This window comes from Bidens hawaiensis, unplaced genomic scaffold, assembly GCF_021521415.1.
Source record: "Bidens hawaiensis isolate Kalapana, Puna unplaced genomic scaffold, B.hawaiensis_p1.1 tig00015748_1, whole genome shotgun sequence".
NCBI classification, from domain to species: domain Eukaryota; kingdom Viridiplantae; phylum Streptophyta; class Magnoliopsida; order Asterales; family Asteraceae; genus Bidens; species Bidens hawaiensis.
This window is the reverse complement of record NW_027492404.1, coordinates 43368-69413: the sequence shown is the minus strand read 5'-3', so window position 1 is coordinate 69413 and position 26046 is coordinate 43368. Positions and strand designations below refer to the sequence as shown.

Below are 26046 nucleotides of genomic sequence, written 5' to 3'. Positions count from 1 at the left end.
TATACCTGTGTTCCTCAACACTTCATGGAATACCTTTCTTCTTCGTCCCCTAATTCACAACCGATTGAGCTTGTTTTCTTACCTTCCTCCGGTAACTACCCGCTTCAGTTTCATGTAACTCGCGCACCAGGGTGCGTTGGCATGCTTTCACCAACTCTTCCATCCTCTTACCTCGAATCATGTTGGCAAATTATTGTTGTCTTATATTAAGAGAAATATGCATGCATATATCAAATAATATACTATTGAATTAATTTTTTGGTAATTTTTAAAATAAAATCTACTAAAAATACCGAATATTTATAATTATGTAAATGATTTATAAATGCTAGCTTGTTATTCAATAAATCTTTTTTTAATTCTTCCAGTTGCCTGTTTTAATTATTTTATTTGTTAATTAACTTTTTTTTGCTTTTATAACTATGGACGTAATACATCCAAAAAGAATAAAATTTACTTGCCTTATATATCAAACAGCCTTTTGTAATTCAATAATTTGAAAGTAATATCTTAATTGTTAATCAAAATTTTTATTTTTTCTATAACAAATAAAAATTATTTTCTCAAATACGAAAGGATAATGAACAATTCGGTGCTCAAAGACAGGCAAAAACGTTACACAATCGGACATATCGCAAAGTATGCACGTTTGCGAGCGTTTTTGGCTCGGGCGTTCGCGGGCAAATTAGTGGAGTAATTATTTATTTTGTTTTTATTTTTAAATTTTTATGAGTTACAATCAATAGACTTATAAAGTTGTAAATTCTTGTAAGAGTGTAAATAAACTATATAAATTTTAGCCGATCAACATTGAAGAAGTAAAAAAATGAGATTTTGAAGTAATAAATCTTATAATAAAATATAACTTATTATATTTATAAAAGTTAATATTTTGCTTATAAAGTAATAAAAACTAAATTGGGGTTAACTGTATAAAAGTTAATATTTTGCTTATAAAGTATTTAAAATTAGTTGCTTGTTGAACAAGTTATATTCCAATAATTAGATTATTATTTTTACTAGGTTACTTTCGGATATAGAAAACATATAAATGATACTATCGGAATTCAATTAATATAACTAGCCGTATGGCGCGCTATCACCCATCTCGAGTTTAAATTGGTATGACACATTATGTGTGATATCTTAAATCGACGTTCGCACGTCTAACTAAATTGGTTATATTGCACGACCTGGATATGGAGATTTGTCCGCACTCTCTTTTCAATAGTTGTATAAAACAATCAAAACATTGCACTAATGGTGTTCTCCTTGTGACATGAATTAATTACAAAACATAGATACATATACAAGTATCGATGTAATAATATTTGAAACCCGTGTTGGAACCCAAAAGAGAGTTAAAACCAGCCGAATAAATTTAGGTTGTCCAATATGAAAAGCGGAAAAAAAAACACGGTTAGCTACCTCAAAACGATTCTACGAGCCTTCAACAAGGTGCATTGAGATAATATTCCTATGTGGAAGCCGGATGACATTTGATATTTGACAGCTGATAAATGCATATGTTAATGTCCCCTCATTAACCGAATAAATGAAGTGGTTGGTCCACATTGATGTATTTCCTGACAACAACAATCATGGTTAGTTAGATGTTCGCTTACAAGATACCGAAAGGTTTATAGTAGACATCAATCACGAACCTTTACAATGTCCGGTTTTTACTTTTGAGATAACGCTGTATCAAGAGAGAGCACTCCAGTTCATCAGCTTCGTGAACTGAAGAACATCATTGAAAGATTTAAGTTAAGACCAATGAAACATGACATGAAAGATTTAAGGTTCAAACCTGAGATGTCTTGAGTTCCAGTTCATCCCACTCCTGTGACGAATTACTTCCTTCGACTATCCCAGTCCCAGCGTAGATTAGTGCCCCGAGTCCCTATTTATATCACTTTAACATTAAACCGCATAACATTGGTTGTAATTAACAAGTAAATTATTAGACAGTTATAGTTAGCATATCTGCATATGCCATATAGTTCACGCAGTTAAAAGTTGGTTATGCTACTGTTACATTGTTATACTTCGGTTATTGATCATTTTAATACTTATATATTAAGAGCGTAATGTTATATATAACGAAGTGGAAATATTTACTCACCTTTTGAACCAAGGCTGACCTTATACCAACAGCAAACTCACTCTCTCCTCCTCCAAACCACCCAACCGGGCCTGCATACATTCCTCGGTCGAAATTTTCTGTGCACCACAAAAATTCTCATTAAAATTAGCAAAACCAAAATACAGTAAGTGACTCGCTAAAACATATGACCAACTTATAAACGGGAACATTGCATTTATTTGGGACAGCCCGAAAAAGAAACTGTTACATTAACTTTGAGACCGAGGGAGTTAATATGTATTAGGCTATCTCTCTCCTCGTGGTACACTTTTCCCATCAGTTATTAAGTGTAACAAAATAAGAATCAGGGAATATAAAAGTTAAAAATGAGAACCACGGTTTGTTTTAATATAGAAGAAGATGAGGGAATATACATGTACCAGTTTCTGCTATCAGAACTCGTGCTTCTTCGGTAGGGAATCCACACACAGCTGGAGTGGGATGAAGTGAAGACAAAATATCAAACTGCAGGGAATGAACTTATTTTATGTATTTGAAAACAGAACAAACACTTTGGCTTTATTTTTTAGATTCTGTGAGGCTGTGATAAGATCTTATTAGCAATTTTTAATTTTTATGCTTATTCTAAACAGCAATTTGTTATCTTCATTAAAATTAGAGGTAGCAAATTCGTCCCATTATATTACAAATAGGTCAATGTCGGATACGTTTTATATCCAAAAGGATCAAATCAAATATTCAGCAAATTCTTGGGCTATGAATGGCAATATATAGCATACCTCATCATCTTCACTTCTTAGTCTTCCTCTTAATCGAGCATAAAGATGTTGTACTCTTCGCAGCTTCCGTATCATTTTCTCCGGTTCAACCAATATTGTTGTGCATACAGCCTACAAATGCATTTGCACAAATTATATCACCATTCTTAATCCAAGCACACAAAAACTCCCAACCGAGCAATGTTTCATGTATACCTCTAGTTTCCTTCTTACGCACTCCCGCACGATAGAGAACTCCTTGTCATCCTTAGAGCTGCAAAAGGTTGTAGGAGATTATCAATTATTGAAATGACCAAAAAGAACATTAAAAGCTGGTTGAATGAATATCAATTGAAGCTATAACCTGTAAAGTAAATCTAGGGCTATCTGTAGATCAAGGGCTTTTGAGTCACCTCTAGCTCGGGTTCCAGCCATTGCCTCGCTATAAATATCCAATCTGTTCCTATGAAATAATTGCTCTGGCTATTTATGAAGATTCAAGTAAGTGATTAACAGAACACAGAAACATCACAATCATTAACTATTTGTATTTATTTATATTTTATACAACTATTTATGGTATGTAGCTGACTTACAGTGTTCCCTATAAACGAGGGTGCATCGGGAGGCTGAAGACAGAACTGGTAAGCATTTTCACTCTCAACCTACATTGACCAAGTCAACCCATACATTAATAAAAAATGGGTTGAAAAATGAAGAAAATATAACAAATGAAAAAGCACCTGTAAAGTTGCCAACCATGTCAAAGGATCAATATCGGGGGAGGTCCTAATGATGCTGCTACGTGCAAGCACAACCTTATAAAACCCAAAGAGTGATCGATATTATGTTTCCCGCAATATGCTATGTTTTGAATAATTATTGGTTTTTGTAGTTCAAAAGCAACACCTTTGTAAGGGGTGAGTTGTCTTTGCTTATCATCTGCAATGCTCTATTAACGCCAAAATCCCACAGTTTCTTACTGGGAACATTATTACTGCTGATAATAGATGTATTAGGAACCTCTTTTCTTAACTTCACGATACCGGACGAAACCTGATGAAAAAAAAAATTTATTTATTTACTTATTATCGTATTACCCTCCTTAAAAGCAAAACTTGGCAGTTACCTGACTCATGGTTGTCTGAAGTGAATGTACCGCCTTATCAAATGTCCATGAAAGGGATTCATCCCAAGCAATGGTAGTAACGAGCATTGAACTTCCTTCAAACTCATTAAACTCAACCTGTACTTTAATACACACACAGACACAAAGCATGAGTCCTCTATACATGCTACATATAATAATAAACAAACTGCTTTATTTACCTGAGGAATCATGAAATAGAATGACCCAAAAGCTTCCCATTCAGATGATATATTAGCCAATGCATCAAAACGAATAGCCCCATAAGCACGAATCAGTGGGCACTTCTTAGACATGAACCTTCAATATAATAACTTATAATAACTTATTTATAATAATAACTTATGAGTTCAACAGTGAGATATAATAAACATAACATATGTACCTCTTGATAGATCGCCAATCATGGAGTGAAAACGGGCTGACATGGCGAAAGAAGACAGCAGAACCCAAACCAGCAATGCTGACCGGATTGGAATCGGATAAACCATTTCCGCTAATCATAGAAGAAATGGAATGAGAATGAAATCCGTTGATTCTTTTTTGGCTTCTTCCCGAGAAAAAACATCGAGGAAGATGCTGAAAATGTTGCTGACCATGCAGCCAGTCGATTGCTTCTATTTGTTGTTCAATTGGGACCTTCAATACACAAATATATCAACTAACATCTTATATGATTACAAGAAAAAACCATTGACACGTTGCTAGCCAGTTAATTACCTCAAGCCTTATGATTCCAGACCCTAACACAGGCGGGTCAAAGCCCAACTCGGTAACTGCAGAATCTAATCGTTCCATTGCCATTGCAGGGGTTGAAACGAATGGAAAAGTTCGGGTTTCTGTCATCCCCACAGGAGTTCTAGGGTCTCGAGATTGGCAACCGTTCATGGATAGTGAACTAAAATGGTTATATCTCTGATGCATAAAGATACACTCCAAATTAAGCATATAAATATATAATAATATAATACAAAACTAGAATTGTTTACTTGGGTGGGGGTGTAGACAGTGTTTCTGGTTGCATCTAAGATGTTGGATTTGGTTGAGTCTGGTTCCATAAAATGAGCGATACAATGGCGTATGCTGGTGGCTGCCATTTAACTTTCTAAAAGGATATGGTTTTACAATGTGGGACTTTATAACCATAAAGTGTAACTTCAGATTTTATAATTGTATGTATGGGTGAATGCACTATGCAGTGGCGTGGGGCCTAGAATAATTACCATAAAAATACAGATCATAAGAGTAGCCAGAAAACGACAGTACACCACGAAAACAGTTGATCTGCAAGAAATAAATAGCAAAATAACTTATTTGCATCAAAACAACAATAAAAATCTTTAAAACATTTTTGCAGCAAAAACAACTTATTATGCCGTTTTCAATAGTTTTATAATGTTTAAAGTAGCCCGATGAAATGGCTTGCTCAATTGTAACATCAAATGGGATCTTTTAGATCTCTACTGAACATATTAATTCATTTTGCACCTGATATACTATAATAACATTTATCAATCAACCAACTGAAACTACATGATTAAAGCTAAGGCCGCAAACGAGCCAAGCGGAGCCGCTCATGAGATACTTGAGATCGGCTCGATAAAAACCTCAAAACGAGCCGAGCTTTAAGCTCGAGACTTAAATAAAGCTCATTTAGTTATCAAGCCCGAGCCTTGTATGTGAAGGTCGTTTACGCTCGTCGAGCCTTAACGAGCCTAGTGTATTTTTAAGTTTCAACTCTTTTGTACTTCTACATGTTCATTTCACACTATTAACTACATAGCTGAGCTCGAGCCAAGCTTTGGCTCATTTAAGGTACTGCACACAAGCTTGAGCCAAGCTTAGGCTAGTTAAGGTCTTCCTCAAAATACGTAAAAACAATTAAAAGTGTACATAACTTAAATTACTAAACAACACACCTACACTCATTGCCAGATTTATTTTTTAAATTTTAACTCTCTGGTACTTCTACGTATTAAGAGCATGTTTGGGATTGAGTTTGAAAACGGCTTGTTGACTTTTTCAAAAAGTCATATTGAAAAGCCAGGATTTGGAGCATTTAGAAAACTGTTTTTTAACCCTTTCAAAAAGCTAAAATAAAAAGGATTTTTGTGATTGCCAAACACTTTTTAACTTATTGGCTTTTTGAAAACACCAATAAGCCAATAAGTTGTTTTCAAACTCAATCCCAAGCATGCTCTAACTTCACACTACTGACTACACAACTGAGCTCGAGCCAAGCTTAAGCTCACCCAAAATATATAAAAATAATCAGAAGTTTATATAACTTAAATACTAAATAATAAACGAGCCAAGCTTAGACTAGTTAAGGTCCTTCTCAAAATACATAAAAACAATCAAAAGCGTGTACATACAACTTAATTACTAAATAATATACAACTCACGAGCCACACTCGAGCTCTCGTAAGTCAAAACGAGCCTATTCGAACAGGTTTAAAGCTACATTTTCAACGAAATACACGTTTCACTAATTCCATAACCTAACATACAATGACTCGTATCTCAATATCAAATTAAAAAAGCACGGTTCACAGTCCAATGCATGTTATTCATTATCTCGTTCAAATTCAGGATATTATTATAATTATTATAGTAAGTGAAATTAGGTATTTAGATTACCGTCAAGTTTCCGTCAGTCGTCCGGTGAGAATTGGTTGAAACAGCAGAAGAAACGAAAATGGAGATAAGAGTGTGCGTGTGATTGGTGATACGTCGTCGTTTTGAAAACTGGAAATTTGGAGGATAGAAAGTTAGTTAGTGGGACTGGGCGGTGGCCATATATTATTATTATTATTATTATTATTATTATTATTTAAAAATAAAATATTAAAAAATGAGGGTTGGATTCCTCGTGACTTACTCAATATCGGCTTATAAAAAAACTGACTGAGTCGAGTTTAAATGAGCTTGAGCCGACTCGCAAATTTAAACGAGCATGTTGTTTATAAATCCTATTGTAAATAAGATAATTATTAATTAATATGTATGTTATACTATATATGAAATTATAATTGAAAAAAATATATATAAATTAATTAAATAGTAAGCAATATGAGCTGAGCTCGAGCTTGAAAACTACTAACTAGCCGTGCTCGAGCTTTAGAAATAGAGCTCGAAATGACCCAAACTCGAGCTTTATGTAAGTTAAAGAAGCTGAGCTCAAGCCTAGTTAATCTCGAGCTAAGCTCGTTGGAACCTTATTGGGTCACCTTTGATTAAAGGTGTACAAATCAGTTAATGGGCCCAAAACAGTTCGGGTTAGTCAATGCACTGGCCAAAACTGATTTGGCCTAAACTAGTTCGGGTTATAAATCGGTTTAGGAGGAAAAATGTTCGAACATATCAAATCGATTCGGTTCGGGGTATAAGCCAGTTTAGGTTAAACAAGTGGTTTTTTTTTCAAATCGAGTTAGGTCTTAAACCGGTTTGAGTCTCTGAAGTGCTAACTGGTATACGAACCGCCAGTCTTGGTCGGATGGAAACCCGTTCGGGTTTGGTATTGAGGTGGTTCAAGATTTTTTGTTTTCTTTTCAATCTCTACCTTTGATAGTCTACCAAACTTTTTTTATATGACACCTTAAAACTATTTTAGCTATCTTTCCTCTTAATAAAAAAGGAAAATTGTTTTCGTATGTTCAAATATAATGTTGAGTGTGATATCATGTCTAAAAGGCCCATCACATAAGACCAAAATTTAAGATAACTAGTTTTTATCAGGATGGTGATACATATCAAATAGAAATAAGGAGACGTTATAATGAATAATGCCATAGACTTTGATCTAACCATTGCGGGAGGAAGTGCATTTGGCTTGCTAACAAACATAGTTGCCACCTCCTTAGACTGCATCCATCTTTATGTCTTCTCAATTTTTATTTGATAGTTAAACCTTATTTAAGGTTTTTCATTAAGGGGGTGTTTGGTAGAGGGATTTGATTGGGGAGAAATGGAATTAAAAATATTTCTTTTGTTTGTTTTCCACTTTTCATTTCTATTTCTCTTTCTATTTCTCTAAAACTAGAGAATTCCATTTCTCTTTAAAACAAAGAGAAATCCATTTCTCAGCAGCCTCCTCATAGCATGTCACCACCTCGTCTCCGGCCACTACCTCGTCTCCGACCACCACCCCGTCTCCGGCCACCACCTCGTCTCCGGCCGCCACCTCGTCTCCAAGTCTGCAACCGCCACCTCGTCTCCAAGTCTGCAACCACCACCCCGTCTCCGCCGTTCGCAGTGGTGAACACAGAGATGGTAACCGATTGTAGGTTGCAGGTGGTACGGGTGAACGGAGATTAGGGTTTCAAGTGGTGGTTCGTGGTAGGTTAGGGTTTTCAGATGGTCGGGTGATTGTGGTCGCAGGTGGGTGACAGTGGTGGTGGAAATCGGCGGTGGTCGCAGGTGGCTTCTGATTATCATCATCATCATCGCCACCACAACCACCACCACAAAATCTCCAAAGAGGCAGTGATGACAGATCTGAGCCTTCTTTTTCTATATCTTATGTTCCAAAAATTTGAATCTTTTTAATTTCTTGTGTACTGTGGTTGAAGAAGGGGATTTGGTGGCGGCAGCCGGTGGTGGTGGGCTGTGGTTGAAGAAAGGGCTGTGGTGGTGGTGCTGGTGGTGTGGGGCTGTGGTGGTGGGGCTGCGGTGGTGGGTGGTGTCAAGTTGGGTGGAGGTGGGGTTGGGTATGGTAGAGTTCTCTGTTTATTTTCTCGTGTACCAAACAAGAGAAATGATTCTCATTCTCCATACCAATTCTCTTTCTCTACAATTCCATTTCCATTTCTATTTTCTCTCCTTTTCCATTCTCTGTACCAAACACCCCCTAAAGGTTTTTATACACGTTAGTTATGTATTTCCAAATCAAAGTACAAATCAAAATCATTAAAATCTTATTGTAAGAACAAGCCTAAAGCAACTCTCTCTCTCTCTCTCTCTCTCTCTCTCTCACTTGAATTCTACTCCTAATTTACATATTTTTGTCCACCAAGGACTTGAACCCGCACCATTTGAAAAGACAAAGTCTTATCTAACATCATTACGAGATAAGTTTTACATTAGTCCACTCGTATCTTTCTTTCAATTAAAAGCCCTAAAACATCAGTCTGAAATTTAGAATAACACTTAACGGTGTTAAGTGTACTTTAATGAAGATTCACTGAGAGAAAAATAGTTGAAAGGATGAACTGTTGGCAAGGGTTTTTAAAGATAGGATTATTGTCGACCAATACACAAAATGTGTACTTTATTTATTTCCAATCTACCTAAATTAATTTGGTCGACGATTACTTCTTCACATCAACACACAAAACTCTTATCGACTGCTGATATACTCGTTCATAGTTGGTTAGTATGACTTGAAACTTATTCATTGTGTTTGCATCAAGAAAACGAATGTCCCGTAACTTAACCATTAATAAGTTCCAACACCTGCAGCCAAATCACAACTAGTTTTTAATTCAATGATAAATTAATTAAATCATATGGTAACAAGAAGGGTTTAATTAATTTGTTACATGAGCAATTGTGGACCGAGGGTAGGTCTTGTCTATGGTTCGTTGAAAACGATTCACAAGCCCAGAGAATATATGCATCTGCGACCACCCTAACAAACAAACAACTTTCAACTTTGAGGTTGAAGCATGATGGTAAAATATACTCATAAGTAGAAAGTCGAATTACCATTGTTATCTCTAAAATGAGTTTCGGAAATGCATGGGGCAAAAACCCGAATATGCCATCGCATATGGCCGTTGAGGGCCTTTTCGTGGTAATAGTTCCTATCGCAAACCATGCAAAACCCCGATTTTGTTTTGGCCTTAGGTGTTGGCGATCCAGAAGGTGGTGATGGAGGTGGAATGGGGTTGTTCACGATTGTGTATATGCATGCAGACTGGATAATTGAAAGAGAACACATCATATAAGGAAACTGACTTTCTAAAAATGATATGAGAACTGAACGAATAAATAGATACTTGAATTTCTTGAGAATAATACACAATGTCACCATTGCTCTGGGATGCAATCTGATGTAACTATAATATTAAATCAAACCATGAACGTTGAACCAACAATAACAAACTATAATTGTGTCTTTGTTCAGAGAAAAATAATAACAACAACAACACTAATAATAATAATAATAACATACCTTTATTAGAAGGATTCCAACAAAGAGCGGCGATACCATCAAATGAAGATAAGTGCAACAACAGTTTCTTCTCGTATTTCCCTTAAAAGGACAAAAATAATAAAATAAACAGACCAAATTGTCAAACTTATCTTTAAATTAATAGGAATTTTTAACTATGGCAGTTCAATAAATATGCATGCATATGATGAATGCTAAACACATATTTCGTAAAAATTATTGCAGCGCAAAAGGAAAGGAATGGTTGGGAAAAATTGTTATAAAATTATCAGATTCATTACAAATATTGTCATATTTATGCACTGTTAAGCACCGTGATCTTGTCACTAATACCAAACAAGTTTCCTGCTAAAGATATGTTATTAATAAGACATTTATGGCTAAAATAATCATATAATATATGAGAAGTGAAAGGAAAAATACATAATTGACTTAATTGGGAATAATATGCATTGTCATCATTGCTTAGGGATGTATATGCAATCTGATACAATTCAACTACTTAATCAAACATGTGACATTGAACTAATAATAATAAGCTATAATTGTGCCTTTATATAAGTTATATAAGTGAAGAGGTAGGTCCCAGTAGAGCCCAGTTGGACCCGCAAGACTCACCTTGAAGAGGGACGTTTGCGCAAGGACCAACTGGTTCCGCAGGACCCACCATGCTCAGAGATGAAGACCTTACGCGCAGTACGCCAGCTGTTCCCGCAGGGAAAGCCTCCCAATGGTGAAGTATCCCGCCTGTCCCCGCAGCTGCGGATACAAGCCATCAAGGAAGGCTACCCGCACTAATAGCAAGGCTACACGCACAAGGCACTCAATAATTCAGTGTCACCTGAAGGAATGAGCAAGGCGGGAATACTCCCGCCCAAATGGGCCAGTCCGTATGCTTCTGGAAGATCTTTTGTACTATACCTGCCAAGGTATGGACAAAATAGACAAGATCTGACCAAAGCAGCCCATGAACCAATCACAGGGTGACAGCTCACCGACAACAGTACGAGGAGGAGCATGCTCTAGTACTGTTTGTCACTATTAGCCGCTGCCTACTCACCAACCCTTGTCGTGGCACGCATATAGCCTGCAGTTGGTGGAAAGGGAACAGTACACAGCCGGCCTTGTCACTATCAGCCGCTGCCTACCCACCAACCAGCATGGCACGTGCGTAGCCCATAGTTGGTAGAACAGGAATATTATACAGCTGGTTGTACCTGCTTGGAAACCTACCTTCGGCTATAAATACTCCAACACCTTGGAACGGTAGGATCATCTGGTATTTTACCTTCACTGGCTATTTCTCTCAATATACACTTATATTCAGAGCAATCTAGTCTGATTCTCACGCCGGAGGTGGTCACAAGGAGGAACCCCCCCCCCCTTCTCAGTGACGAGCTCACGGTGTTTGTTTTGCAGGTCATCTGAAGAACATCCTTCTTTGCCGGACCTAACCCTCATGGGAAACATCTACCTGACCCTAAGATTATCCGTAATCTGCCGGGGTCGCTTAGTGTTTCTTCATTGGCGCCATCCGTGCATAAAAGCTAGAACTAATTCTCAGTTTTTTCAAAATTTCTGAAGAAATGGTTAACGTTACTCCGGTCCCAAGGCCAGTAAGTGACCAGGAAACCCCGGTAACCGCAACCCCAGCCACTGGGAGGAACACCGGCGGTTATACAAATTTTACGAACACTACCCCGGTTACCCAAGCCGGGACAAGTGCAGTAAACAATATTTCACTGGGGTTCACTGATGCCCAGTTCGATAAACAGGCGAGGCTCCCTCGCCAAACACTCGATCAAGTTAAGGCGTGGGCCGAAGCACGTCAGAAAGAGTTCCAAGCTGAGTTGGATGAACGTTTGCGTTCACTCCAACAGGCTGACGAATTCGGAAGTACTCGACAACAGCTCAACATGAACAGTGAGTGCGAGTACTCGGACGATGATCGGGAGGAATCCGACACCGACGCAAACCCTCGCCACAGGGCGAAAGGGAAGCGTAAGGAAACGGACTTCCAACCAAGAAGGAATTTTGGAGAAACCTTCAAACCAAGGAACGCGGGAGGAAACCCACGTGACTTCTCCAAAACCTTTAGACCAACTGCCGCAAATGCGGGAAAGTCCAAGTTTGCAAGGGACATTGCGGAAGCAATCGCCCCGAGAAGTGCCAAACAGATGTCCAACATCGGCACTTATGATGGTATGTCCGACCCAGATGATCACTTGAATAGATTCATAGCGGGGGCAACCGTCAGCAGCTGGACGGAACCCACGTGGTGTTATATGTTCCAGATGACGCTGGTTGGAGCGGCCAGGGCGTGGTTCGATCGTCTACCGGTCCACCACATCTATGATTGGGCGGACTTTCAGCACAAGTTCAGCCAACACTTCAGTCAACAGAGGAAATATACTGAAGAACAGTGGACGATCCTCAACTGCGTCAGAGAGGAGGATGAATCTTTACTAGACTTCATCACTCGCTTCAACTCCAAAAAGCTAAGTCTGGGCGACATAAGTGAAGATCTTGTTCGCGCCGCTTTCATCCAGGGTGCCGAATACCCAGAGCTTATCCGCACGTTGACGGGTAAGGACGGTATGCCATCAACATGGGATGCCATCATGACGGCGGCCAAGCGCTTGGCGAGACGGAGAAGCAACTGGGTAGGGACCTTCCCCAGAGTACACATCTCTACACGCAGAGGACCAGAGAAAACAATGTTCGGATCGCCCGGCAGAACAAAAAGAGGAAGCTAGGAATTTGGCAGTCAAGGGTAAACTTTGACACCTCATCCAGCTCTCGCCCTCTTGTTGGCGGAAGGGATAACACGCACCTTTCAAGCCGAAAACACCGGTGGACGCCACTCACCAAAAGCGTCACGGAGATATTTGCTACCGAAAAACTCCCATGGCCAAAAGCTCCAATGATCCGGCAACGACCTAATGCGGATCAGAGCAAATTCTGTGACTTCCACGGGACAAAGGGTCACAGTACAGAGGAGTGTACATCCTTGAAAGATATAGTTGAAACATTCGTCAAGGTTGGAAGACTTGCACACCTTGTGGCATCAATCAAGAATGGAGGGAGGAATGAGAAACGGTACAAAGGCAATGGACGAAAGCCCGTTGACATCAGCATCCACATGGTTCATACTAACATCACAGGAAGAAAAAGACGAACGACAGAACCATGCGCGTGGAAGGAAGCTGAGGTGCGCTTCCCGCGAGTGCCAGGAGGACCCAGCAAAGAAGGCCCTATCGTCATCAAAAGCCAGCTGGGGCACTACATCACTTCACGCACTCTTGCTGACAACGGCGCCTCGTCAACGGTGATGTACAGGCAGTTCTTCGACAAGCTAGATGACGAAGACAAGGAACGCCTGGAAACGGTCTGCGCCTCGATGGAAGGGTTCGACGGCAGCACAAACACCCCCCTGGGTATCCTATCTTTCCCTGTCACTATCTCGGACGGGAAACACTCCCGCACAGAAGATGTGGACTTTGTCGTAATGAGAAAGCCACACCACACATACGACATTCTCTTTGGGAGAGACGGGATGGCAAGATTCAACGCCGTGGTATCTTCAGTCCACGGCATGATGGGATGGCCAACAGCTGAGGGTGTAGCGATGATCACCGGCATTCCTCAGGTATGCATCGCATCTGTCTCATCTAAACCCAAACCAAAGATGGCTAAACCAACCATCACCGAACCGGAAGAATGGGCCTTCAATGGCAAATACCCTGACCAGGCCGTTACCATTGGCTCAACAGTCATTGATCCCACGCGCACCTTACTCAAACGCTTACTACTGAAAAACGCTAACATCTTCGCATAGACACCACCTGACATGACTGGTGTACCTCGAAGTAAAGCGGAGCATAAGCTGAAGTGTGACCCGGCTTTTACGCCAGTCATACAAAAGCGCAGAGTAATGGGGGCGGAACAAGCTAACGCGTGTAGAACCCAAGTCAAGGAACTCCTTGATGCGGGCATCGTACGCGTTAGCAGATATCAAACATGGGTTGCAAATCCCGTTATGGTACCGAAGAATAACAAACAATGGCGCATGTGCATAGATTTCAAAGACTTAAACAAAGCATGCCCCAAAGATTGTTATCCGTTACCCGAAATTGATCTTAAGGTAGATTCGTTAGCACCGTTTCGCCTTAAGTGCTTCCTGGATGCGTATAAGGGGTATCATCAAATCCACATGGCCGTTGATGATCAGGACAAAACCGCTTTTCGGACGCCCGATGGCACATTTTGTTATCAAATGATGCCATTCGGACTTAAGAATGCCGGGTCCACATATCAACGACTGATGGACAAAGAGTTCATTGCCCAAATTGAGAGGAACTTGGAAGTCTACATGGATGACTTGGTCATCAAAAGCCCTGACGCAGAAGCGATGTTGAAAGACATCGAAGAAACTTTTAACACGCTCAGGAAGATAAACATGAAGCTCAACCCGAGCAAGTGTTCCTTTGGGATGGAAGAAGGGAAGTTCTTAGGGGTCATCGTCACTAAAGATGGCTTCAGAGCGAACCCTGAAAAGGTTGAAGCCATTATCAAAATGGAATCACCTACTACCATCAAGCAAGCTCAGACACTGAATGGACGACTAGTTGCACTTAACCGCTTTTTGGCAAACCATGCGGATAAGTCGTTTCCTTTCGTGTCAACATTGAGGAACTGTTTAAAGAAAACGCACTTCCGCTGGACACCAGAAGCGGAAGCAGCTTTTCAGGAGATTCGGTCACGCTTGATTGAACTCCAAACGCTCACAGCACCAGAAGCGGGGGAGGAATTAATCCTATACCTTTCCGCCACAGATAGAGCAACCGGAGCAGTCCTGCTAGCAGAGCGGAAAGGCATCCAGATGCCAATCTACTATGTTAGCCGTGTCCTAACAGACGTAGAAACCCGGTACTCCACCCTGGAAAAATTAGTCTTAGCACTTGTACAAGCTTCACGCAGACTGAGACGATATTTCCAGGGTCACCCAATCACCATTCTCACCAACTTCAAACTCGCAAACGTTCTAAGCAAACCCGAATTATCGGGACGTCTAGCCAAATGGGCAATTGAGTTGGGGGAATATGCGATAAAGTACAAGCCAAGACCATATATGAAAGGCCAGGTCCTGGCCGACTTTATTGCAGAAGTCCCCGCTTCACGGGAGAAAGAGTGCCAGGAGGAGGCTCAACCCTCCCCAGCACAGGACATCAATGATGTCTGGCGACTCTACACTGATGGAGCAGCCAGCAACGAGGGTTCAGGCGCAGGGTTGAAATTAACCAACCCAGCAGGCCAAGAATACACTTACGCTATTCGACTGGACTTTCCAAGTACGAATAACGAAGCCGAGTACGAAGCATTCTTGGCAGGGCTGAGGATTGCGTGTAAAATGGGAGTGAAAAACTTGGAAGCCCACGTAGATTCCATGTTAGTAGCCAACCAGATAAACGGAACGTACACGGCCGTGAACGACACAATGGCCCTGTACATTGCACAAGCAAAAACCCTTATGCGCGATTTTAATGATTGTAAAGTCATACACGTCAAGCGTAGTGAAAACAAATCTGCGGATGCATTAAGCAAGCTTGCATCATTAGCCTTCACCCATTTGGGAAAGGACATCCGCATTGAACTCCTTGAAGCACCATCAGTCCCGCACAAGGAAATTTGTGTCATCCAAACCGGTACAGAAACGTGGATGACACCAATAATAAATTACCTTGCAACGGGTATACTACCAGAGTCAAAAACACATGCAAGAAAAATACGTTGTAAAGCATTAAACTATCAACTCATTGATGACATCCTTTACAGACGTAACTTTCTTGGCCCACTCTTAAGATGCGTGGACAACCAAGATGCTGACTACCTCCTAAGGGAAGTACACGAAGGCATCTGTGGAGTACACGCAGGTCCACGCGCTGTTGTAGCTAAGCTAAATAACGCGGGATACTTTTGGCCGGGGATGCATATGAATGCGCTGGCATACATCAGAAAGTGTAGGTCTTGCCAGCTCTACGCACCCAACACGCATCGCCCGAAGAATGAACTTGTTCCAGTCACCTCTTCATGGCCATTTCAGAAGTGGGCCATCTATGTGACAGGCCCATTTCCTACAGCAGCAGGAAACGTTCAGTTCCCAGTGGTAGCCATCGACTACTTCACCAAGTGGATAGAAGCAAAACCCTTAGCCCAAACAACCGCAAAACATATTAAAAAATTTATTTGGGAATTTATTATTTGTCGTTTTGGACTTCCACAGACTTTGGTGAGTGATAACGGCACCAACTTTGCTGACAAGAAGCTACAAAAGTGGCTAGAAGAGCTTCAAATCACCCACACCTTTACCTCAGTGGCACACTCGCAAGGTAACGGTGAGGTGGAAAGAGCGAATAAAAGCATGGTCGAAGGCATAAAGAAAAGACTCCTGGAACACAGATCCGGTTGGGTAGACGAAGTTCCACACGTCCTTTGGGCAAACAGAACGCTGAAAAAGGCCAGTACGGGAGAAACCCCGTTCAGCCTCACTTATGGCACTGAAGCCATGGTCCCAGTCGAAATTGGTTTGCCCTCACCAAGGGTCTTGATTCAGCCAGATGACAATGATGCGGAAAGACGGTTAGACCTTATGCTAACCGAGGAACGCAGAGACTTAGCCGCAGCGCGTGAAGAGAACTACAAGCGACAAATGCAAAAGTACTACAACACGCGGGTAAAGCTCTGCAACTTCAACGTAGGAGACTACATATTGCGTAAACCAAGAGCGCCCAGGAAAACTGGCACCGGTCTGGGAAGGACCATACATTATCAAAGAAGTTTTGGGAAAAGGCGCATACCGGCTCGAAAGGCTCGATGGCACTCCTATCCCAAGAACATGGAACGGAGCTCAATTACGCAAATGTTACATGTAGATCAATTCCAAATTTGTAAAGAAAAGGCCTAGAGCCACTTCTAATGGAAATGATTCTCCTTTCACATTGTGTTGATAGCCTTACCTTTATACTTATGAACTTCCCACGCTGATATGCCGGTATTCACCGCATAAATATGGGAAGAAGTAAGTCGTTGCGTGTGGAAGGCGGCAAAACCCGCATAAACACATAAAACGGTAAAAATTTCTAAGGAAAACCTTCACGCAGGTCAGCCATAGGTGAAGTTTGGTCATCCCAATAAATGAAAGTGACGGTCCTACCCGCACAATCATGATAAAGGAAACTGAACATTGACCTATTGGCAACCGCGCGTCGAAAGGTTAACTTATTCAAAACACTTAGAAAATTTCAAAGGAAAAGATGAGGAAAACTTCCACGCAGGTCAGATATAGGTAAAGTTTAGCCATCCTACTAAGTGCAAGTGACGGTCTTATCCGCACAATCACGAAAGAGGACGCAAAACTTTAACTTATTATCTACCACGTTGAAAAGTTAACTTATCTAAGTACTAAAGAAATTGCTAAGTTAAATCAAAATATGCGTGAAATAAACAAGGCAAGGCATTAGCAAATAATCTTTATTCCTTCAAAATTCAAATATTACAAAGATTGCTGGGTACATACCCGCATACAAAAGAAGCTATACAAAAATAAAAATCTACTCTAATGGTGGAAAGGGATCTAAAGGATCAAGCTTCAGGACCACTTCCACTTGGACCCGCACCATCAGTAGAGTGTGGCGGTTCAAGGAAAGCTTTAAGGATAGCTAGCCCATCATCAGCAGCAGCAATCTCGTTCACCTTCTCCACCACCGGATGCGGGAAGGCAGCATACTGATTCACTGCTTGGTCATACGCAGCTTCAGTATCCACATTGTAAAGAAGGAAGTTGGAAGGCGGGATGCCTTGTTCAACAAACCCTAGACCAAGCAGGAAGCCAGCCTTTTCCCCATCCTCATGAGAAGCGTTGAGGACCGCGCTCATCGCATCGTCATATGATGTGTTCGTGAACACCCGATGCACAACCTACAAAACAGAAGTTTGTCAAACTCAAGGAAAAGAGTAAAGAAGTTAAAAGTTAGGAAGCTGCGCATACCTGAGACAACGCTTCTCGAAGAAGCCATTCCTTGGTAACCAGAGCCTCCTGCAGGGCAGCTTGAGCTTCATCACGGGCGCGTTCGGCTTCGTTCTTGGTAAGGTTGGCAAGCAACACATCTTTAGCGGCAGCCTCTTCGACACCCTTCAGCTTACGCTCAGTGTGGTCAAGCATGCCCCTCTGGTCCAAGATCTCTTGGAGCTTCTTGGCGTCTTCCATGGCCAAGGCATCATGAGCCTGTTGGAGCCCCTCTAGTTTGGCCTTAAGCTCCTCATTCTCGATGCGTAGAGGCTTAGCAACAGCTTCAGCCTTGGTGGCCCTCTCGGTTGCGTTCCGCGCTGTTTCCTTAGCCAACCTAAGCTGTTCATTAACAGCTTGAGCAGCCTTGGAACGGGCCTCGAGCCGGGCCTGCACTTCAACCTCGAGGGCCTTGAAGGCCTTTTCCTTCTCCGCAGCTACGGCGGAGAGTCTCCTGTTCTCCTCCCGGATAGCCCGCGCCTGAGCCACCTCTTGGATACGCGCAGCCTTTAACTTGTCGTTTTCACGACAAAGCAGCTCGACGCGCGGCTGCATCCGGGCCAGGAGAATCCGAAGCTCATTGGTTAGCCTACCCTCCTGGTAGCTAGCCATCGCTTCCCCCAACGCACCACTGGGAGCTGCGTGACGAGCCCACTCCACGCACTCCACAGGCGTGCGACGGGTTGTTCCTCGGCGGATGTTCCATCGTGGAACATACACTTCATTGGAATCCGACACTGCAAAAACAAAAAGCAGTTAGGAAAAGATGATATATATAAAAAAAAAAAAAAAAAAAAAAGAGGCCAAAAGAACCCTACGCACCTGTAGGGTCGACAAACAGGCCGATAGCCACCAAACCCATCACCTAAACCGAAGGGATATCCATCCAAAAGGTCAAGGAGACGGGAAGGAGGCAAGGATTGGCTAGACGCCCCAACCCCAAACGTACCTGAAGGACCGGCCGTAGTCGCAGGCGCCGGAGGAGACATGGTGGAGGCTGCTGTGGCGGAAACCAACGGAGGTGAACTCACCGGAGGTGAACTCACAACCGTGGCCGCGGCTGCGGAAGAACCTGCAGGAGAAATCACCGCCGGCTCAGTGATGGATTCGGTGAAAATGGCACTGACAGCCGGCGGGGATAAGGTTACAGCTGGAACAGTTGGCTCAAGGGGATGAGCAACTGAACCAGTACTGCAAGCAGGCGTAGTCGCCTGGGTCATCGCCTCGGGTAGGTTGACCAAACCTACCTTCATGGGTCCAGAGCTGCTCCCTCCTGCTCCACTTTGGAATGCCGTAGCATCCACGCCAGCACGAAGACAAGATAAATAAGTATAATAGCGGAAAGATAAGAAGTTTAAGTTATGAACACTTACGGGTCTTTTTGAGCCTGAAGGTGCGAACGGGCGGGGACGAACCCGATGGAGCCAGCCTCTTCACGCCGGTCACCGTCGTCGTCCGAGGCTGCTCGGAGGTGACAGCCGTCTGAACCTCCGGAACAGTGGTCTCACCACCAGGGTTCCCCGCCACCTCTTCACTTTCAGTCTCTGAGTCAGACCGATTCACCGGATCGGCAGTGGAGGCAACCTTCGCCTTGCCCTTCCCGCCGGCGGCCTTCTTCTTCCTCGCCAAGAAAGGACCATCTGCGGATTCCTCATCAGAAGACGATAAAATTAGAGGAATTCCCGCAGAGGTTTGAGCATTGATAGGGCGAGGGTCAAAAAGTTCTTTACCTGGCCGCCTGGCGCTTAGGATCTCGTGGCCTGGCGGGTAGACCTCCACGAACCGATCCACCGTCTGCTCAAGGATGGGCAACTCGTTCTCATCTAGAGCACGAGTACCCATCCGAGCGGGACCATCACTCTCCCGCGGCTGCAGGAGAGACTGCAAGTCGTTTCCCTCTGATATAAAAAAAGAAACAGTTAGAAGAAAAACCTATATCAACAAAGAAGACAGAGCATACCATAAGGGACAGAGTTCAAACCGTATTCGAGGACGATGGGAATCTGGGACGCCTCCTTCCACACCCGGCTCATCCCGGGCATCACCATCCCGGACTCCGCAAAGCGGTACACCGGAGTCTGGATCCGGGAGATCTTGGCGAACCACTCCGCCTCCTGGTGGTTGAGGGCGTGAAGGGCGGGGAGTGCTCTCCCATTCTTAAACGTCATCGCAAGGGGGACGACGCGAGCGGAGATAAAGAAAAACTCCCGCTTCCACGACCGAAGAATGCGCTCGGTAGCGCAGATCTTCAAACCCTTGATCCGGTTGACCAGGGTGTACCACCCTTGGATGCACCTCCAGGAGTAGAAGGTCATCAGGCGGTCGACATGGGGCTCTACACCCATAATGAGGCACACCCACTCGAAATGGTGGATCTTCGCGATCGCCATTGGGTGTACCTCCGTCAAGTGTACACCGTGTCTCTCCAGAACACGGTACACAAACTTCGTCAATGGGAACCTCAGATTCCCATAGACGAAGAATGCAGCGTACACCCCTATCTTGCCCTTGGGGGCATCGTACACCGTTTGATGAGGCTCCGGAAACTCAGGCTCGAAAGGCTCGAGCATGAACTTCCGGACGATGTACTGGTAGAGGTCAAGAGGAAGAGCGCACTAGCACTCGCCAGCAGTGCTCTTGTCGTCCTTTATCGACGTCGACGTCGGGTTCTCGACGAACAACTCAGACTCCTCGGCAGTGGCCTCAAAATCACTGGTAGAAGACATGTTTTGGATGTACAGAACAACGATTTCAGAGGAATGCTCGACGGAATAGTGAGTATTCGTCGGAAATCGTTTAGAAGATGAAGAGAGAAGTGAAAGTGTGGACTAAGGTGCACCCTCTCGCCCTTTATATACTCATCGCAATTAATGCGATGAATTTAATGCGGAAGAGAGAGAAATCGCAGGTGCAATGAAACTATGACACGTGGCAAAGAGCAAGCTGGCAACAGCTGTTGAAAAGACGCGTACCATTAATTTCGCGGCCACGCGCCCGAAAAATCGCGCCCACGCGCCTGAAAAAACTCCTGGAATGACCATATACTGTCACGTCGCCATAACTTCCTGCACGTCCTGACACTGTCAGAAGAAACCGTCGGACGACGTTTCAACAGTTTGGACTGTTCTTATCCTTTCACCAACTCTTTGAATTTCAAAAAGATTCAAAAGTAAGCGGGAAAATACCCCTTACCTTGGCAACCAAGTAACTATAAGACAGGTGCGAGTACAGTGTCAAGGCAAAACCCTTCACATACTTAGCACCCGCAGGGAATTGAAGCCAGGAATACCTTGGAAGTAAAGTAACTATAAGACGAGTGCGGGTACAGTGTCAAGGCGAAACCCTTCACATACCTAGCACTCCGCAGGGAATTGAAACCAAGAAGGATCTTCTGGGCCATGCTTGCGGAAACGGGACTAACATCCCCGCATAGTGGGAACGTCGAGAACTAGATTGTTCGAAGCTCCAAGATGGAATTGGTTGCTTTAACATAATTGATCACTATGTTCAAAACTACCAAAACCTCATGGAGAATCTACACAAGTGGAACTCAACGCTCCTGACTTGCGAGGAGGTTACACACCTACCCGCATCATACCCAAAGATCAAGCAGAAAAGTCGGGAATTTCTGCGTGACATTAGGGAAACCGCGGGAAGAATCCCCACGGACAACCTTAAAACCAAATACTTTTCAAAACCCCTTGATTAAGTCCAAAGTTCACCTCACTTATTAAAAATTCATGAGAAGAACATTGGACTGGGGGGACTTGAAGAGGTAGGTCCCAGTAGAGCCCAGTTGGACCCGCAAGACTCACCTTGAAGAGGGACGTTTGCGCAAGGACCAACTGGTTCCGCAGGACCCACCATGCTCAGAGATGAAGACTTTACGCGCAGTACGCCAGCTGTTCCCGCAGGGAAAGCCTCCCAATGGTGAAGTATCCCGCCTGTCCCCGCAGCTGCGGATACAAGCCATCAGGGAAGGCTACCCGCACTAATAGCAAGGCTACACGCACAAGGCACTCAATAATTCAGTGTCACTTGAAGGAATGAGCAAGGCGGGAATATTCCCGCCCAAATGGGCCAGTCCGTATGCTTCTGGAAGATCTTTTGTACTATACCTGCCAATGTATGGACAAAATAGACAAGATCTGACCAAAGCAGCCCATGAACCAATCACAGGGTGACTGCTCACCGACAACAGTACGAGGAGGAGCATGCTCTAGTACTGTTTGTCACTATTAGCCGCTGCCTACTCACCAACCCTTGTCGTGGCACGCACATAGCCTGCAGTTGGTGGAAAGGGAACAGTACACAGCCGGCCTTGTCACTATCAGCCGCTGCCTACCCACCAACCAGCATGGCACGTGCGTAGCCCATAGTTGGTAGAACAGGAATATTATACAGCTGGCTGTACCTGCTTGGAAACCTACCTTCGGATATAAATACTCCAACACCTTGGAACGGTAGGATCATCTGGTATTTTACCTTCACTAGCTATTTCTCTCAATATACACTTATATTCAGAGCAATCTAGTCTGATTCTCACGCCGGAGGGTGGTCACAAGGAGGAACCCCCCCCCCCCCTTCTCAGTGACGAGCTCACGGTGTTTGTTTTGCAGGTCATCTGAAGAACATCCTTCTTTGCCGGACCTAACCCTCGTGGGAAACATCTACCTGACCCTAAGATTATCCGTAATCTGCCGGGGTCGCTTAGTGTTTCTTCGATAAGAGAAAGTTAAGGGGAAAAAAGAAGTAATAAAACACCTCATCCCGATTAGAAGGATTCCAGCGAATAATGCTGATGCCATCAAATGAAGACAAGTGCAACAACGATTTCTTCTCATCTTTTCAGTAAATGGACAAAATAAATACAATAAAATAAACAACTAAACTAACAAACTTATCTTGAAATTAACATGAGAAACTTTTAACTATATATGCATGCATATGATGAATGCTAAACAGACATTTCTTACAAATCATTGAAGTGCAAAAGAAAAAGAAGGGTTTGCAAAGATGGTTATAAACTTCCCATATTCATTACAAATATTGTCATATTTATGCACTGTTAAGCATCGTGATCTTGTCACTGATACTAAGCAAGTTCTATGTTAAATATATGTAACTAATAAGACATTTATGGCTAAAATAATCACATAATATATGAGAATTGAAAGGCAAAATACATACCTTAATTGCTTGGGAATAGTACACAATGTCATCATTGCTCAGGAATGTATATGTAATCTCATGAAACTTAAATATTAAATCAAACCGAAACTATAGTAGTAATTAGAAAATGTTAATTTTTCATAAATTTTAGTGCATAAAAAAAGTTAATAGTAATGTCTACTATAAGAATGTAAAAGATTTACTTGATCTTCAAGTAACTTGCTGATGTTCTTCTTCATACTCATTGCTCCACTCGTGTCAAAAGCAAATACTCTATTCAAACACATACAATTATCAAATCAATCAATAATGAAACACATGTGACGGTTAACACGATTTTAGTTATTAATAAATATTAATGTTTTTTGCATCCTAGAAACAACAAACATTATTCATGGCACCTTCGTTCCAGAAAAAAAATATGATAAGTGTACCAGATCGGAATTAAAATCGATTTTATATTAACTTTTTTCCAATCATTTAATTGTCTTGTACATTTTATAACTACAACTATTCTTTTATCAACTTCTTTAAAGATACAAACATATCAACAATAATAGTGACAAAAATAACCACTCGTGTACAAAAATACTAATTTGTACAAAAGCAAATGAAACAAAAGTACCAATATACACACATGCACACACATTCGACTTGAAATTCCTCGATTTGACTATTCGAAATCAGGATTAAAATTCATATCGTATTTTGGATTTTTCGAGTCTGATTCAAATAATGAACATTGTTAATTCAACCGATTGTAAAAACACTATATTTGACCACTTTAGAAAGAAATTTATGCTTCAATCATCTCAAAGAGAATTGTGATAAACATCTCAAGTATTTCAGAGACATAACAGGGGATCCTCATATCGTCATACTGATTGATAGATCTAATCAAAGAGAATTGTTACGTATGAACTAAATCAACATACCGAATCAAGTGAGAAACAAATGAAATGAAATGAATATTGTAACACCCTATTTTGAAACGTCTTTTTATATTATTATTTTAATAATATATTCCAACCGGTCCCAGATTTTTCAAAAAACGGAAGCGTTATAATGAATAATTTGACAAAACAACTATATTCAAAATTCACATATATATAAAACCAATACGTTGAGTAAGTTACACCATCAAACTTATTTAACTAACCCATAATTTATACATCCAAACATGGGTTATAAACATAGTGTTCGATCTTTCAACATACCGAGGCTCGGCCATACTTTTCTATTCATGCACCGGTGATTTACCTGAAAAACGTTATTTACGATAACATTAGCAAAGCTAAGTGAGTTCATTTATAGAAATATAATAATGTTTTTCACATCACAATTTTAACCAACAATCCACCACCATATTCTTTTCATGGCAATTTATTATTTAAGATGTGATTTTTACTCTTATCACATAATGGTGATTTATTTCCCCACCACATTACACATGTGGCAATAATTATCACACTATGGTGATTTAACTCCCACCACATTTCACCAGTGGCAATATTTATCACACGATCGTGATTTAATCCTCACCACGTTACACTCGTGGCAATAATTATACTCTCCAATATATTATCATAAGATCATTTATCATTACTCATACAAATAAAATCACGTTTACGCAAGTTTTATCATCCAAATAAACTTATGACCAAATTATATAAAATATACGAAGAGTTGTATGAACTCACCTGGACATCTAGAGAAACTCTCAGGTGAACCCCTTGTCAACTTCTTTTTGTCTCCTTCAAATATGGATGAACTTGTTATACAAAACTTGTTTTCACCACTTGTTTATTCTTATAAACAGTTTCGTCCCCAACTATTCGTTACTGTTACCACCAGTGATCACTATTGTATTTTTATTTTTCCCATAAAAACTACCATGGCATTATTACTTATGGCCATGTAAACTTCCCTCAATAGCACTGCAAATTATCACCTTTTGTTGTTTATCTGCCACTCATTTCCTTTTTTTTTCTCTCTCTTTTTCTAACAAAACACATACACAAACCACTTTTTTCTTTGTTTGCCTAATAGATGTGTATATATATATATCCCAAAATGTGAGATCAGCAACTAACAGATGTCAGATTGTTAAGTTAGTGGCAATTTTCATTAATTTGTGTGGGGACAAGTTGAGTGCGTATTCCATCTATATCCAAAAATTTACATTCTATACATATCTAAACTTTTAATATGTTTGTAAATAATAAATAAATAATTACTTATATATAAATATGTACGTACATTTTCTAAAACACATATTAACTATATATTTCTAATGTCTATACGAATAATACATATAGATTATATTCAAACGTTTATTCGTCCCACAACACAAATGGTTCTTTAATTTGAATATATACCCGTTTAATGAGCTCTAGACACATATCAATACTTTATTTATATGTGTAAAATGGGATGTTACAAATATGAATATGAAAGGAGTAGATCAATACATATTAAATGAATAAAATGAATTTGTACCATGGTTTTCTCATTACGGACACAGCCTTCATCAACCTCTAAGGTTTCCCTTCTTCAAATGTATGACTTAGGTTTTCTTGCTTTGCGGCTATCCATATAACACCGTATATATAATGCAACTAC

General features: G+C 41.4%; 1 protein-coding gene across 1 annotated transcript; it reads right to left on the bottom strand.

The window, feature by feature from the left end:
• Positions 1-1103: 1103 nt before the first annotated feature.
• Positions 1104-6800, bottom strand: LOC143549678 (isochorismate synthase, chloroplastic-like). The gene is made up of 17 exons (XM_077040533.1): positions 6653-6800; positions 5002-5296; positions 4733-4927; positions 4398-4651; positions 4195-4312; positions 3995-4111; positions 3775-3921; positions 3609-3683; positions 3462-3530; positions 3230-3348; positions 3082-3139; positions 2887-2997; positions 2527-2611; positions 2126-2223; positions 1811-1903; positions 1665-1740; positions 1104-1586 (listed from the first exon to the last, which is right to left on the bottom strand). Exons 2-16 carry the CDS (start codon positions 5107-5109, stop codon positions 1705-1707), a joined length of 1683 nt encoding a protein of 560 aa, XP_076896648.1. The 5' UTR covers positions 5110-5296; positions 6653-6800; the 3' UTR covers positions 1104-1586; positions 1665-1704.
• Positions 6801-26046: the final 19246 nt, after the last annotated feature.

Bases quoted from the DNA above. Each gene is read 5' to 3' on its own strand.
- LOC143549678 (XM_077040533.1), bottom strand. From the start codon at position 5,109: ATGGCAGCCACCAGCATACGCCATTGTATCGCTCATTTTATGGAACCA. The intron at 3,684-3,774 runs GTGTTGCTTTTG...GGGTTTTATAAG, and splicing joins ACAACTCACCCCTTACAAAG to GTTGTGCTTGCACGTAGCAG. The intron at 2,612-2,886 runs GTATGCTATATA...CATTCCCTGCAG, and splicing joins TAAGAAGTGAAGATGATGAG to TTTGATATTTTGTCTTCACT.